The 13,893-nt window shown below is 44.4% G+C and overlaps 1 protein-coding gene across 1 annotated transcript in view; it reads right to left on the bottom strand.

Annotated features, from left to right (window-relative positions):
- Positions 1 to 8,615, bottom strand: part of SUCLG2 (succinate-CoA ligase GDP-forming subunit beta) — a 260,703-nt gene extending 252,088 nt beyond the window's left edge. Inside the window, exon 1 of the mRNA XM_081934798.1 lies at positions 8,386 to 8,615. Coding sequence (XP_081790924.1) covers positions 8,386 to 8,469 — 84 coding nt within the window. The 5' untranslated portion in view covers positions 8,470 to 8,615. The remainder of the gene's footprint in view (positions 1 to 8,385) is intronic.
- Between the last annotated feature and the right edge of the window lie 5,278 nt (positions 8,616 to 13,893).

The following is a 13,893-nucleotide window of genomic DNA, read 5'->3' as shown; positions in this document are numbered from 1 at the left end:
GGAGGTGGTGGGTGGGCTTTATTGTGTTCCAGGCATTTCCCACCCAGACAGCAGGCTGCATTTGCAATGGTGGAGGTGTTTGGGAAAGGCAGCAGGGGAATGGGGGGGGGGGATGGCAGAGGAGCTGCTTTCAAGCCACTGGAAAAGATATCCAATCCAACGTTTGTGTGTGTGTGTGTGTTTGTTTGAGAGTGAGTGAGAGAGGGAAGGGGTAGGAGAGATAGTCCAATCCAACTTGTGTGTGTGTGTGTGTTTGAGAGAGGGGGAGGAAGGGAGAGAGGGAGGAAGGAGGGGAAGGAGAAGAAAAAGAAAAAGAAAGAAGGAGCAAAGGAGAAAAACAAATGCTGTCGCTTTAAATTGGAACTGAGCATGCCTGGCTGTGGAATTCTGGGAGTTGAAGTCCACAAGTCTAAAAATATTTGAAACCCAGCACTGTGTCAGTGCCTCACCAGTCATAAACCTCACCGCACGTCACTGATCCAAAGTAATTGCTGCCCATTAACACTTGCTTTTCAAACATCAATTGCATTCAGCCCACCAACATTACAAACATTTTTTTTTCTTACCAGTCTTTTACTCTCTCATTGGATGCAAAATTGCTGGGGGGGGGGGCAGGGAGCAGCAAGGAGATGGCTACAATTTGTAAAGGTAATAAAGGGGCCACAGCGCAAAATGTATAAAGTACCCCTCCTCTGCAATTCTGAACAGCACTGGAATTTTCTAAAACCAATGCATGCAGGTAATCCTCTTTTAATGACCGCTCATTTGGCACCCTTCAAAGTTATTATGGTGCTAAACGAGAGTTACTTACGACTGCTCTTTGAAGTTCCAGCCATTCCAGTAACTTGTGAACACAGGATTGTGATCAGGGTACTTGTCAACTGGCTCACACTTACAAAAGTGGCAGCATCTCACAGACACACAATTGCCATTTGAAATCTTCCCTGCCAACTTCCTACAAGCAAAGTCAAGAGGGGAAGCTGGCAAGGAAGGCCACAAGTCATTTGTAAGGGTTCCGACCAATGTCCTAATAAAATTAAGAATCAAGTTATCAAGAATTAAGAAAAATCCAGTTGTTTATTAGGAGCGCCACGTCAGCACGACCAAGGTGAAGCCAGCTCCAGGTTCACCCAATTTGTGCCTTGCCTCTGACCCTGTTTCCCCCTCCTCCCAGGGTGTGTCATCAATCACATTCCCCAACGAAGCAATTTCGCAGGTCGTAGAAGTCACTCCCTCCAGCCATTGCGGATCTCCGTGGAGATGGCCTTGACTTAAGCCGGCTACGCTGTGTCTTGTTTTGACTGAGGTGTGAATTCCTTGGTGCAGCTGCGAGGCGCGATTCCCACTCCCCTGCCTATGGAAACTCAGGAGCAGGTCAAGAAATCTTCGCAAGTTGACATCATTTCAGTAGGTTGTATGCCGAATACCCACCTGGCTGCAGCTACCCTTGGCCCTGCCACGCTCATATTATATGTTGCTACTCGCCCAGAGAACTTCCCCTGCCTGGCAGTAGCCACTTACCACCCTACTTGCAAACCACCAGAGACTCACTTAATGACCTGACATTCTAGCTTAACAATGACAACAGGGACTGCCAGGATTGCCATCACTAAGCAATGCAGTTACATGCCATCCTGCTGTAGAACCATATCACTTAGTGACAGAAACTCTGGTCCCAATTACTACTGTAAACCGAGGATTAATTGTAATCCTGAGCTCATGTACTCATGATGTACAACTTTCCCAGCCAGGTTCTGGTAAGCAAAGTCAATGGAAAAGCCCAAATTCCCTTAAAGACTGCATGATTCACTTAACAACTGCAATGATTCACTTAATGAACAACTGCAATGATTCACTTAATGACCATGGCAAAAAGGTCATAAATTGGTCATGACTCACTTAACCACCACCTTGCTTAACAACAGAAATTCTGGTCTCAATTGTGGTCATAAGTCAAGGACTATCTGTATATAATTTATGCTGAAGTGCACTCTGAAATAGAACTAAATCAAGGCCCTCAATTTTTTAAAAAAAATAGATTTAAAATAGTGAAGTTGTTAAGGCATTCCTGTTTAATCTTTTATTTTTCAATCTACAGCTAAAGCATAATGCTTCCCAATTTTAAAAGTACTAATCATTTCATTGATTGAATAATATTCTATTGAAGTATTCTTTCTTTAAATCTGCAGCTGAAAAAAACAGGTTGGGTGTTTTTCAAGTATTTTGGTTTTGTTCCTGTTTTAATTAAAAATTCATGGCTTTCTTCTGGCAGTTTAAATCAAGATTATATTCAACACACCTACATACTGTATTTTTGTTTTGTCACAGCTGGTATTCCAAACCTCAAACACGCCAACTTACACTTGAAAGTTGCCGTGTACCTTTTATTCACTGGCATCTAGTTTACAGAGAAAACACTATATATAAAGCATGTTGTATCGGAAGAGTTGAAGAGGAAAAAGCTTTTGCCAGCGAAATTGAAACTGTAGAGAGAAGAGGTTAATAGTAAAAACCATGTAGGCAGTTAGCAATAAAACTGAAGGAGGTAGCAAGTCGATAGTGGGGCTAAAGCAGGTGACTTTTCATCAAAGGTTAAAAAATCAAAGCATACCTACTGTGAGCAGCACAAGAAAATAAGGGGAAATTTTGTTGCCACTGGAGCTTTCAATCTTCAGAATCTACAACTAGTCCAGGGGTATCAAACTCAATTTCACTGAGGACCGCATCAGGGTTGTGTTTGACCCAGAGGGGGTGGGGGGGCATGGCCAGCTCGACGTCACTGCGACAACCACCTGCAGCCCCCTGCCAGGGAAAAGGGAGCCTGTTGCGGCTGAAAACGGAGCCGAGTGGGCCCCCCGCAGCTTCCCCAGGCTCCATTTTCGCTGGCAGAGGCAGCGCAAGTTGGTCTTCCACTGTTTCCACGGTGGCCCCACGGGCCAGATCTAAGCACCCCTGGGCCAGATCCGGCTTGTGGGCTTTCAGTGTGACACCCCTGAACTAGTTGGTTTATAACACAGGTGAGCAACCCCAAAGCCTGGTTGCAGCTCTCAATGGCAATAGAAGACCTTTCTCTAAATCTACGCTATGAATGCTACTGGGAGACTAGCAATCTAGAAAACTGGGAGGGAAGTAGATGACCCTATTTCTCTCCTATTCTGCTCTCTTGCAGAAAAGCATGCCCTGGATTATCAGAGGTGTTGGCATAGTTCATTTTTTAAAAATTTTTTACATGCCTTTATTATTTTTATTAATTCAAAACAACAAACCTATCTAATCTTCCTCCTCCTATTTTCCCCATAACAAGAATCTTGTGAAGTGGGTTGGGCTGAATCAGAGGGACTGGCCCGAGGTCACCTAGCAACCAAGGTCACCTAGCAAGATACTAAACTGGAATAGCCAACACCCCAGAGGACAAGCTCAGGATCCACAAAGATTTTGACGAACTTGAACAATGGGCCCTATCCAACAAAATGAATTTTAATGGGGAAAAAAGCAAAGTTTTACATTTAGGGCAGTAAAAATCAAAGTACAGATTAAGCAAGACCTTGCTCAAAAACAGTAATTGTGAGAGCGACCTTGGAATCCTAATGGATGATCACTTGAATATGAGCCAGCAGTGTGCAGCCGCCGCCCAAAAAGCCAATACTATCCTGGGTTGTATAAACAGAGGCATAGAATTAAGATCACGTGAAATGTTAGTACCGCTTTATAAAACCGTAGTAAGAGACCACACCTGAAATACTGTAACCAATTTTGGTCACCATACTATGAAAAAGATTTTGAGACATTGGTAAAAGTTCAGAGAAGAGCGACTAAGATGATCAATGGCCTGGAGACTAAACCATATGAACAACAGCATGGAGAGGATAGGAAGAAAAGGATCTAGGGAGAGAGGCATTTGACAGGCAGCAGGCCATAGAAATAAAAGCTGGAGCAGAGAGCAGATTGACCCAAAGAGGCTCCCTTGACATTTCTTATATGCTCCTTTTCTAAACCCATGATGCCAGGAACAAGAGTCCTGCAAGGAAGTTGCTGTCCTGTAGATGGTATATAATGCACTAAGCTCTCATTCAGATTATTTATTATTTTACATCTCCCTCCCTGCTTAAGCATCAGATGACTACTGCTCTAATCAGGAAGCTTAATCTACATTTATATATTGATTTGCATTGGTTGCCCCAACCACCTCTGGCTTTGTACAGCACCGTCTTCCAAAGCTCAGGCTTTGGGAATCTTAATTATGCCCCTTCATGTGTCATTCCCTACAACAATTCAGCTCTGCATGCACACATCATCATTCTAGGAAAAATCCTGGAAAAGGCAGATGTCATTCAATGTGTTGTGTTCTAACCGGCGCGGCCAGCAGATGGCGCTGTCTGAAACGCCTCTGATTGGCCCAGACGTGCCTGCTGGCTGGCAGGAAAAATGCCGTTCTCTTATTGGTTCCCCGTCTGATAGCTACTCATATAAATAGCTGTCAGGCGGGGGTTTCTCTGTTCCGTTCTGTCAGAAGTTATTCTGTTAATAAACGTTCACTTGCACTCCCGCCTCCTCTATTATTGCCGCCTCAGAACTTAAAACAATGTAATCCCAAACAACTCCAAAAAGACTGGATATAGTCTACAGCAAGCTCTGTAAAATTTTAATATATATATAATGAAAAAATATTAAACTGGTTTACAATTAAAATATTAAATATTGGAAAATAATGGTGCCAGCATTGCCCTGGAGGTATAGTTATCCCCCATCCTGTTGCATTTCCAAAAGGCCCCCAAAAATCTGGTTTTATCAGTGGGCCTAGTGAGCACGAATGAGATGGAACTGATCAAGTGACTGATTTGATTGTGCTATTGTTGCCACCGTGGAAGGGATGGAGTTTTTTAATGAGGTTTCATTACGCATTAGATTTTTAAATATTGTAAGCCACCCAGAGCCACCTACACAGTATGTGTGAGTTGGGTGGCTACATCAATTTGTTTGTTAAATTTTATTTAAAGCCAAGAGATGATTACACTTACGTTGCCCTGACTCCACCCACTAGTTTTTCCCCAGAGCGGCCTTCCACCCTGTAAAAGTTGATTTACAAGGTAATAATAAAGATTGCTGAGCCTGTGCACTTTGAACATCTAAAAAAAGCCAACCTAATGCAATGTTTGTGATATATCAACCGATCTCCAAAACTCAGAGGTTACCTTCATCTGGAAGTTTTCAAACAAGGGCTAGATTTTAATGTTCAATATTAAGATAGGCTTTGAATAGCAAGAACTATTCATTAGAAATGTATATACCACCCAACTCTCAACCATTGGGCGGTTCACAATAATCAAAAAAATTACAATAAATTGAGTAAAACGTAATGACAAGTATGATGAAACAAGGGGTCACCTCTCATTTGAGAAAGGCCTAGGTAAAAGTCCAGGTGTTCACAGCTCTTAATAAGTAACAATACATCCTGAGCATTTCCAGAGGGTTTGTTCTGTGTCCCAAAGCAAGTAGATTTGTGTTGTCTCTATTAGGCTATTCTCTGTTGACACAGCAAAGCAACTGATGTCAACAGTAACAGCAGGCAGGCTCCTCAGAGATGGGAACCACTTCCTCCAATGTAGTAATAAGCACTATTGCTGGTTCTCTTTCGCTCTGATGTTCACAAGCACCCTTCCTGATCAAACTAAGCAGCAATTCAAGCAGCATCTGTGGAGTTTCACACACAACTTTGACCTCCATTTGCAATGGGGCCAACTCCTTGCTTTGCCTCCATTACTCCTGTCATATCATTTCCTCTATTCCCAAGATGGCAAACCTGTGTGGTGGGGCACAGAGCCCTCTCTGCGGGCACACCAGCCATCGCCTCAGCCCAGCTCCACCACCCATGCGCGCGCCTTCCATCAGCCAGCTGATCTTTAGGTCTCTGCCACGCATGCGTAGAGGGTACTCAAGCCAGGGACGCGCATGCGCATGTGCAGGGGATGAACCACATGCATGGGGGGGCGCTCACATTGCAGTTTGGGACCTTGCGCAGTGTCCCTGCGTCACATTTTGGCTTACAGGTTGGTACAGGAGGCCTTCTAGGCCCAAATCAGGGTGTGGGGGTGGCACACGAGGCCCCCCTCCCACAGCCAATTTTGGACCTGGAAAGCCTCCTCCACCAACCTGAAAGCCAAAAATGTGTGAGGAGTGAGGCGCATGCATGGAGCAGTGCGTGTGGGGTTTTTTGCACCTGCATTTATTATTGGTGCAGGCATGCGCATACTTCTGGCACGCGACAACAAAAAGGTTAGCCATCACTGCTCTATTCATTTAGATCCTCCCCTTCAGCCAACGATTGAACTAAGAAATATTAACCAGTTCTAACCAAGTCATTGTATATGGAAACTGTTAATACTGACTACAAGATAGTCCTCATTTATCAATCACTTGTTCAATGACCATTCAAAGTTATGAGAGCACTGAAAAAGGCAACTTATAACCAATCCTCAAAGTTGTAGCTGTCACAGCATTCCCAGAATCACATGATTGTGTTTGGCAACTGGTGTACATTTACAAGAGGTACAGTATCCTGCAGTCCTGTGATCAATGTTTGCAAACTTCAGGGACAGCTTCTCACAATTAAAGTCAATAGGTAGCCTGGTAAGTCGTGGTTATGTGACATCATGCTTAATAGAACAGAATAGAATAAGAGAGTTGGAAGGGACCTTGGAGGTCTTCTAGTCCAACCCCCTGCTTAGGCAGGAAACCCTACACCACTTTAGACAAATGGTTATCCAAAATCTTCTTAAAAACCTCCAGTGTTGGAGCATTCACAACTTCTGGAGGCAAGTTGTTCCACTGATTAATTGTTCTAACTGTCAGGAAATTTCTCTTCAGTTCTAAGTTGCTTCTCTCCTTGATTAGTTTCCACCCATTACTTCTTGTTCTACCCTCAGGTGCATTGGAGAATAGTCTATTAATGCAATCAGAACTGACAAACTGATGTGAGTCAGGTTCAGTCACATGACTTCTCACTTTACGTCCATGCTACTTAGCAATAAAGTTGTTGGTCCCAATTAAGGTTAGTAAGTGAAGACTACCTGCATTCTTGTAACCAGCTCTGTTGGGCAACTACCACTTACCTTAAGTAAAGAAACAAGCAGACAGGAGGTAACTGCTCTTTGACCCACCTTCAAGCTTGTTCAGGGGAAAATCAGAAAAGCTCAGGCTTAAGATTTTCAATAACCAGTTTCCCCCTTGGAGCAAAACCTGCATCAAGAAGAGAGTGTCCACTTCCTTGAAAAGCAGCAATATATTGGGGGGACCAAGAGTATAATAACATATGCTATGAAATAGGAGGAGAGCCAGTTTGATACAACAGTTAAAGCATCAGGCTAGAAATCTGAAGACCAGGACTCTAGTCCCAATTTCTTCAGGAAGCCAGCTGGATGACCTTTGGTCACTCGCTCTGTCTCAGCCCTAGGAAGCAAACAATAGCAAACCACTTCTAAAATTTTACCAAAAAAGCTGCAGGGACTTGCCAGGAGTACAATATGACAGGGAGGGAGAGGGATAGAGATCATGAAATTGTTGAGATCCACACCTGAGTAAGAATAAGGATTCCCTTCACTGTAATTCGTGGAGTTGCTTCCTCGGCAAAAAAAAAAATGTACTCAAAAGCTTTCCAAAGTGACATTTGATCAAGCCCATTGCCTTTCTTCACCCTTTTAATTTTTATTTTTTTAATTGGGAAAGCACTAGTCTAGTGACTTGATTAAGGAGAAGGCTGAATCTTTAGCCCTGGCCAAAAAACATCTGACCCTACCTATAGAATAGAATAGAATAGAATAGAATAGAATTCTTTATTGGCCAAGTATGATTGGACACACAAGGAATTTGACCTTGATGCATATGCTCTCAGTGTACATAAAAAGACAAGATACATTCGTCAAGTATCATAAGGTACAACACTTAATGATAGTCATAGGGTACAAATAAGCAATTAGGAAACAATCAATATCAATATAAATCGTAAGGATATCAGCAACAAAGTTACAGTCCTGCAGTCACAAGTGGGGGGAAATGGGTGATAGGAACGACAAGACTAATAGTAATAGTAATGCAGCCTTAGTGAATAGTTTGACAGTGGTGAGGGAATAATTTGTTTAGCAGAGCATCTGGAAGAACTGAAGAGAGTTGAGACACGTCCACGTGTTGAGTTCTGGAGAATGAACTGAGAGGTGAAAGAAATATCAAACACCCTCGATATAACCCCGAGCAGCCTCCGAAGTTGACGGACGCTGGGAGGCAGCCCGGGACGGATCGGGCTGCCCCCCCCCCCGCCCCACCAACTTCTGCCACCCGAGACGCCTGGCTACAAGAGGCCGAAGCTTCGCCGCGAGGGGCGGGCGCACTCACCGGATTGCGCCTGAGCAGGGCGGCTCTGAGCAAAGGCAAATCTCGGATTACGACCCCAGCTTGGCTCGCCATGGGAGACGCCATCTTCAGCCACGCGGGTAAACCGGGAGGAGCTTCCGCCCAAGCAGGGGCGGCTCCAGGGCTCGATCAGGCCGGAGGCGATCGGGTTGCAGGAGGTAGCGGGGCCCGCAAGAACGGCGAGCCTCCCCCGGAGGCCCACGGTAGAGGGCCAGTTGCACGAAAAAGAAATTGGCCGAAACCTCCAACTCCGACGCGGAGGCGTGTTGAAGGGAATGCACGCCTCTATTCTTAACCGCGCAGCGCGCACGCCGAAGCCCGCTCCCATCCAAACTATTTTTAAGTTCTACGAGAGGCCCGTTGGACGCGTTGGAAGAAAGAATCGGGCTGAAAATGGAATGGAAGGTGGTCCACAGAGACCGCCGCAAGGGCCGGGATCGGCAGTGTACCCGTACTTAATATTTTCTCATCGAAACGTGTGGATCCGTTTGTGATATTGCCACGTCCGCGGTGCCATTGGTGGTGGTAGGGGGTCTATGGCAATTCGTCATGACCAATTTGCCACAGCCATCTCGCCACAGTAACAGAGTTGGAAGGGATCTTGGAGGTCATCTAGTCCAACCCCCTGCTCAGGCAAGAGACCTGTTCTAGGGATTCGAACTGCCGATCGACAAGCTCAGGACAATTGGCTGTGGGACAAGAGTGTACACTAATAGCAAAGAAATGGTGGGATAGAATCATCAAAGAAAGGATGCAAAAGGAAGAGCAGAATAAAATAAAATATTTTATTTTTAAAATAAATTTAAAATATGTTTTTATTTATTTTAACTAATTACATAGAATGATTACATTCTCCCTTGACCAGCTGGAACCCTTCAGTAGAATGCCGGCTTAAGGATTCAAATGATAGCTTTCTGTTACTCCTTTTTTTTTTCCTCACTCTGGCTCTTTCCCCTCATTTCTTGGAAAAAGAAATTGTGCTAGAAAGAAAGCAAATTTGGGAAGAGAGTGGATTCAGGAAAGAGTGTTTAATATTTCTAGTTACCAAATGTATGGTCCCATCCCATGTCGGTGTGTTTCTAATTGTGTACAACTCTGTATATATAGGTAGAATTAGTTAACTCAGACGTGAATTTGGAATGTGTGACTATAGAATAGCATTTGAAGCCATCGAATTTATCAAGTACAGGCTCCAACACTTTTAACTCTCCTATTGTTTGGAAAGGTGCTCAGGTTATATCATGGCATATTTGCTCACATTTCATCTTGTACTAACCCACAGCCCAAAACAAATAGGAACCTTATTTCAGGCCTAGTTGGGGTGCAGTCAGTAGAAGTAGCCTGCAGCACTGCACTCTAACCACTGTACCACGATGGCTCATGGATGACTGAGGAAGCCAAAGAATACCCCAAAGAAGTCAGTATGTGCTTCCCTGATTATATAAGGGCTGTTGATCTCAAATGTGCTCAGAAAAATGGGAGTTCCAGAACATTTCATTGTCCTCGTGAGACACCTGTATGCAAGTCAGGCACTGTATGGAGAGAACATAGTGAAACCACCTGGCTTCATGGTGGTAAAGGACTGAGACAGGACCATATACTCTCCCCTTGTTTATACAGTGAAATATATATTAAGGGAAGCTAGACTGGAGGAAGATTAGCCTGGTTTTAAAATTGGAGGCAAAACATCAATTACCTGTCCCGTGCTCACAGTTCTACTTGATAGCCAAAAATGCAAATTGTACAGGTTATTCTTGACTTACAACCAGTGATGAAATTCAAACTTTTTTACTAGCGGTTCTGTGGGCGTGGCTTGGGGCTGGGGCAGGGGAAGGATACTGCAAAATCTCCATTCCCACCCCACTGGGGCCAGCCAAGGGTGGTATTTGCCGGTTCTCCAAACTATTCAAAATTTCTGCTATCAGTTCTCCAGAACCTGTCAGAACCTGCTGAATTTCACCTCTGCTTACAACCATTTGTTGTTTAGTACCGTATTTTTCGCCCTATAAGACGCTCCGGAATATAAGACGCACCCAATTTTAAAGGAGGAAAATCTAGAAAAAAAAGATTCTGAACCAAATACTATAGTAAAATATTTTATATCAACTGTATAAAGTTAACAGCAGTTTAAGAACAATTTTATGTCAACCATGTAACACAGGGGTGTCCAAACTTTTTTCAAAGAGGGCCAGATTGGATGAAGTGAACATGCTGGAGGGCCGAACATTTTTCCGAACATTCTTTGAACAATAACAATTAAATGCAAATGAATTATTTTATGCCAAGTTAATTGCAAATGGCATACTTTTCATTTCATAACATTAAGATCAACTGGCAGCTGAGTTTTCACAATGTATCCATCTTTTCCCTGAAGACTCGTGTTTAGTACATTCAGATGCTTTCTTTCCTCTTTCCCTCTTACTTGTCTATCCTTCCTTCCACCCGCCCTTCCTCCTTCTCTTCCTTCCTGCCTCCCTTCCAGTTCCCTCCTTCCTCTTTCCTCCTGCCTGCCTGCCTTCTTTCCCTCCTGCTTATCTATGCTTCCTTCCTTCCTTGCACCTCCCTCCCATCTGCCTGCCTGCCTTCTTTCCTCTTTCCCTATCCTCCTATCCTTCCTTTCTCCCTCCCTCCTTCCCTGCCTCCCTTCCAGTTCCATCCTTCCCTCCTTCCTTCTGCCTCCTTCCTGCCTGCTTGCCTTCTTTCCTCTTTCCCTCCAGCGTGTCTGCTTTTCTTTCCTTCCTTCCACCTCCCTTCTGCCCTCCTGCTTTCTTTCCTCTTTCCCTCTTACTTGTCTATCCTTCCTTCCACCCTCCCTTCCTCCTTCCCTTCCTTCCTGCCTCCCTTCCATTTCCCTCCTTCCTCTTTCCTCCTGCCTGCCTGCCTTCTTTCCCTCCTGCTTATCTATGCTTCCTTCCTTCCTTGCACCTCCCTCCCTTCTGCCTGCCTGCCTTCTTTCCTCTTTCCCTATCCTCCTATCCTTCCTTTCTCCCTCCCTCCTTCGATCGCAGGAGCGAAAGCCTTTGAATCAAGTTTGATTGTGTCCCATCTAGCGTTCTCCACCCTCGGATCCGGAGAGATTTGGGGGTGGGGGTGGAGAACGCTAGATGGGACACAATCAAACTTGATTCAAAGGCTTTGGCTCCTGAGATCGGTGCGCTGCCATCCAAAATGCTATTACTACGATCTCTGCCGCCTGGAACTGCCCGAGGAGCGGCAGGTAAAGCGGGCGCTGCAGAGATCGTGGTACCAGCATTTTGGATGGCAGCGCACCGGTCTCAGGAGCCAAAGCCTTGAGGCACCTTTCGTTTGCAGGAGGAGGGCAGCTTAAAGCAGCGCCCCAGCAATGTGAGGAGCCGCTGCCACCGCCACCACCGCCTAAGCCCTCTCGGGAGCCCAGCCGAGCGGGAGCTCTGAAAGCGAAACCTCTCTTCTTTCCAGCCATCACGATCTCTGCAGCCCCCTCTTTGCCTGCCCCATTTTCAGATGACCCAGTGGCTACATTCGGCTTACAAGACGCACTCAGATTTTTACCCTCTTTTTTGGAGTAAAAAAGTGCGTCTTATAAGGCGAAAAATACGTAACTGAAGTTGTAAAGGCACTGGAAAAAAAGATTTACGATTACTTTAGTATCCCCATGGTCACGTGGTCAGAATTCGGACCCTTGGCAACGGGCATGTATTTATGATGGTTGCAATGATGTCCCAGAGTCCTCTGATCAGTTTTTGCAATCTTTTGACAAAGCCATTAAGATTCACTTAACAGTCATGTTACTGGCTTAACAACTGGATCAGAGGTGGGTTGCTGCCGGTTTGGCTGAACCTGTAGTAGCCGCAGCACGAGGCTCTGCCCACCTACCCAGGTGCTTCTGCGCATGCGCAGAAGTGTTGCGCGGGTGCAGGAGTGGGAGCATGTCCAAACCAGTAGTAAAATAATTGGCAACCCACCTGTGAACTGGAGTCATTGACCTAAGTGCACTTTTATGGCTCGGTGGTCAGATACCTGTAGGACCACTTACTCCAATTAGTACCAGACTTTTGCTCAACCAGGAAGAAACTGCTACAAATCTCACATTTTCAGACTGAGGCAAAAAAGCATTTCTTTTCTGCAGAAATGACAGTCCTGTGGTAGAATCTAGTCCCTTCTTTGCTGATACTTTGACAACTGTGGAAAAATGAATTGCTTGGCAGATCTTTCTCCTGATTTAATGGTGCCATCTGCAGTTTTTATTTTTATGGCCTTTATTGTTGGTTTGTGTTGGTATAATGTCATTGTTGCTAACCGTGATGTTTTTGCTTAATTTTAGGTTTCACAGTGGATAATTGTTTTACTATATTCACCACTCAGAATCTCTCTGATTGTGGCAGGATAGAAAGGAAGAAGAGAGAGAGAGACACGACTTCAAATTGTTAGATTGCAAAACAATGGGCCACATTTTCCTTGAAGAGCTGAGATGCTGTTCTCACATTTCCTCGGTTCTTTTTATTCTGCTATAAGGACATGTTAATGCAGAAATAGCCTGCTCATTTTCATATTGTTCACAGAGATCCCTTTCCCAACTCCCATTTGTTCAAGATGAATGCGGTACCCAGCAGTTCAAGAAACGTTGTTTGTCATTAACCTTTTATTTAAGCAGAAACCCTATTTGACAAATACAAATTCATTACAACCAGCAGGGCGGCATGGAGCTTTCAACGGAAATAAATAAATAAATTTCCCTGAATGGCATCTGAGCTCCTGCTGATACATGTCACGAATAAAGCAGCTATTACAGCAGTGGATTAAAGAGCAATTGTTTGTCATTGGGGCACTTTTTTTTATGGTTAACCATATTCTAATTTAAAATGAAGTAGACTGGGAGCAAAGTCAACTTCACTTGATTCACAGCATTATTAGTCGCAGTGGCTTAGGTCCTTCAAAGCAACAAAAATGGGCCATCCTTTCTACACAAATAAGGACTGATTCGTTTGGGGATTTGTTTGACCGATCAAGCTATAGAACAGGGGTGTCATACTGGCTGCCTGCAGGCCAGATGTCCCATGCATAGGCCACGCCCACCCCAGTTCTGTAAAAGGGGAAAATGTCACAGTATGACGCATGATGGCAATGTGACGCCGCGAGCTTGACACCCATGCTCTAGAATGACTAATTTGGAATTCAGAAGATTGAAAATTTTAGCCAGTAAAGTTTCCTTAGAACTGAATTAGAAGTTTTTTAGAACTGCAGAAAAAACAATTACTGCCAACCTGCCTTCCATTAAGGACCTGTATAGTACACAAGTCGAAAAGACGGCCATGAAAATATTTACAGACCCCTCCCATCCTGGACATAAATTGTTTCAACTCCTACCCTCAAAACGACGCTATAGAGCACTGCACAGCAAGACAACTAGACACAAGAACAGTTTTTCCCCCCAACGCCATCACTCTGCTAAACAAATATTCCTTCACCATTGTCAAACCATTCACTAAGGCTGCATTACTATTACTATTA

Source organism: Natrix helvetica (assembly GCF_964273705.1).
Source record: "Natrix helvetica genome assembly, chromosome: 1".
Lineage (NCBI taxonomy): Eukaryota > Metazoa > Chordata > Lepidosauria > Squamata > Natricidae > Natrix > Natrix helvetica.
This window is presented reverse-complemented; position numbering and strand designations above follow the sequence as displayed.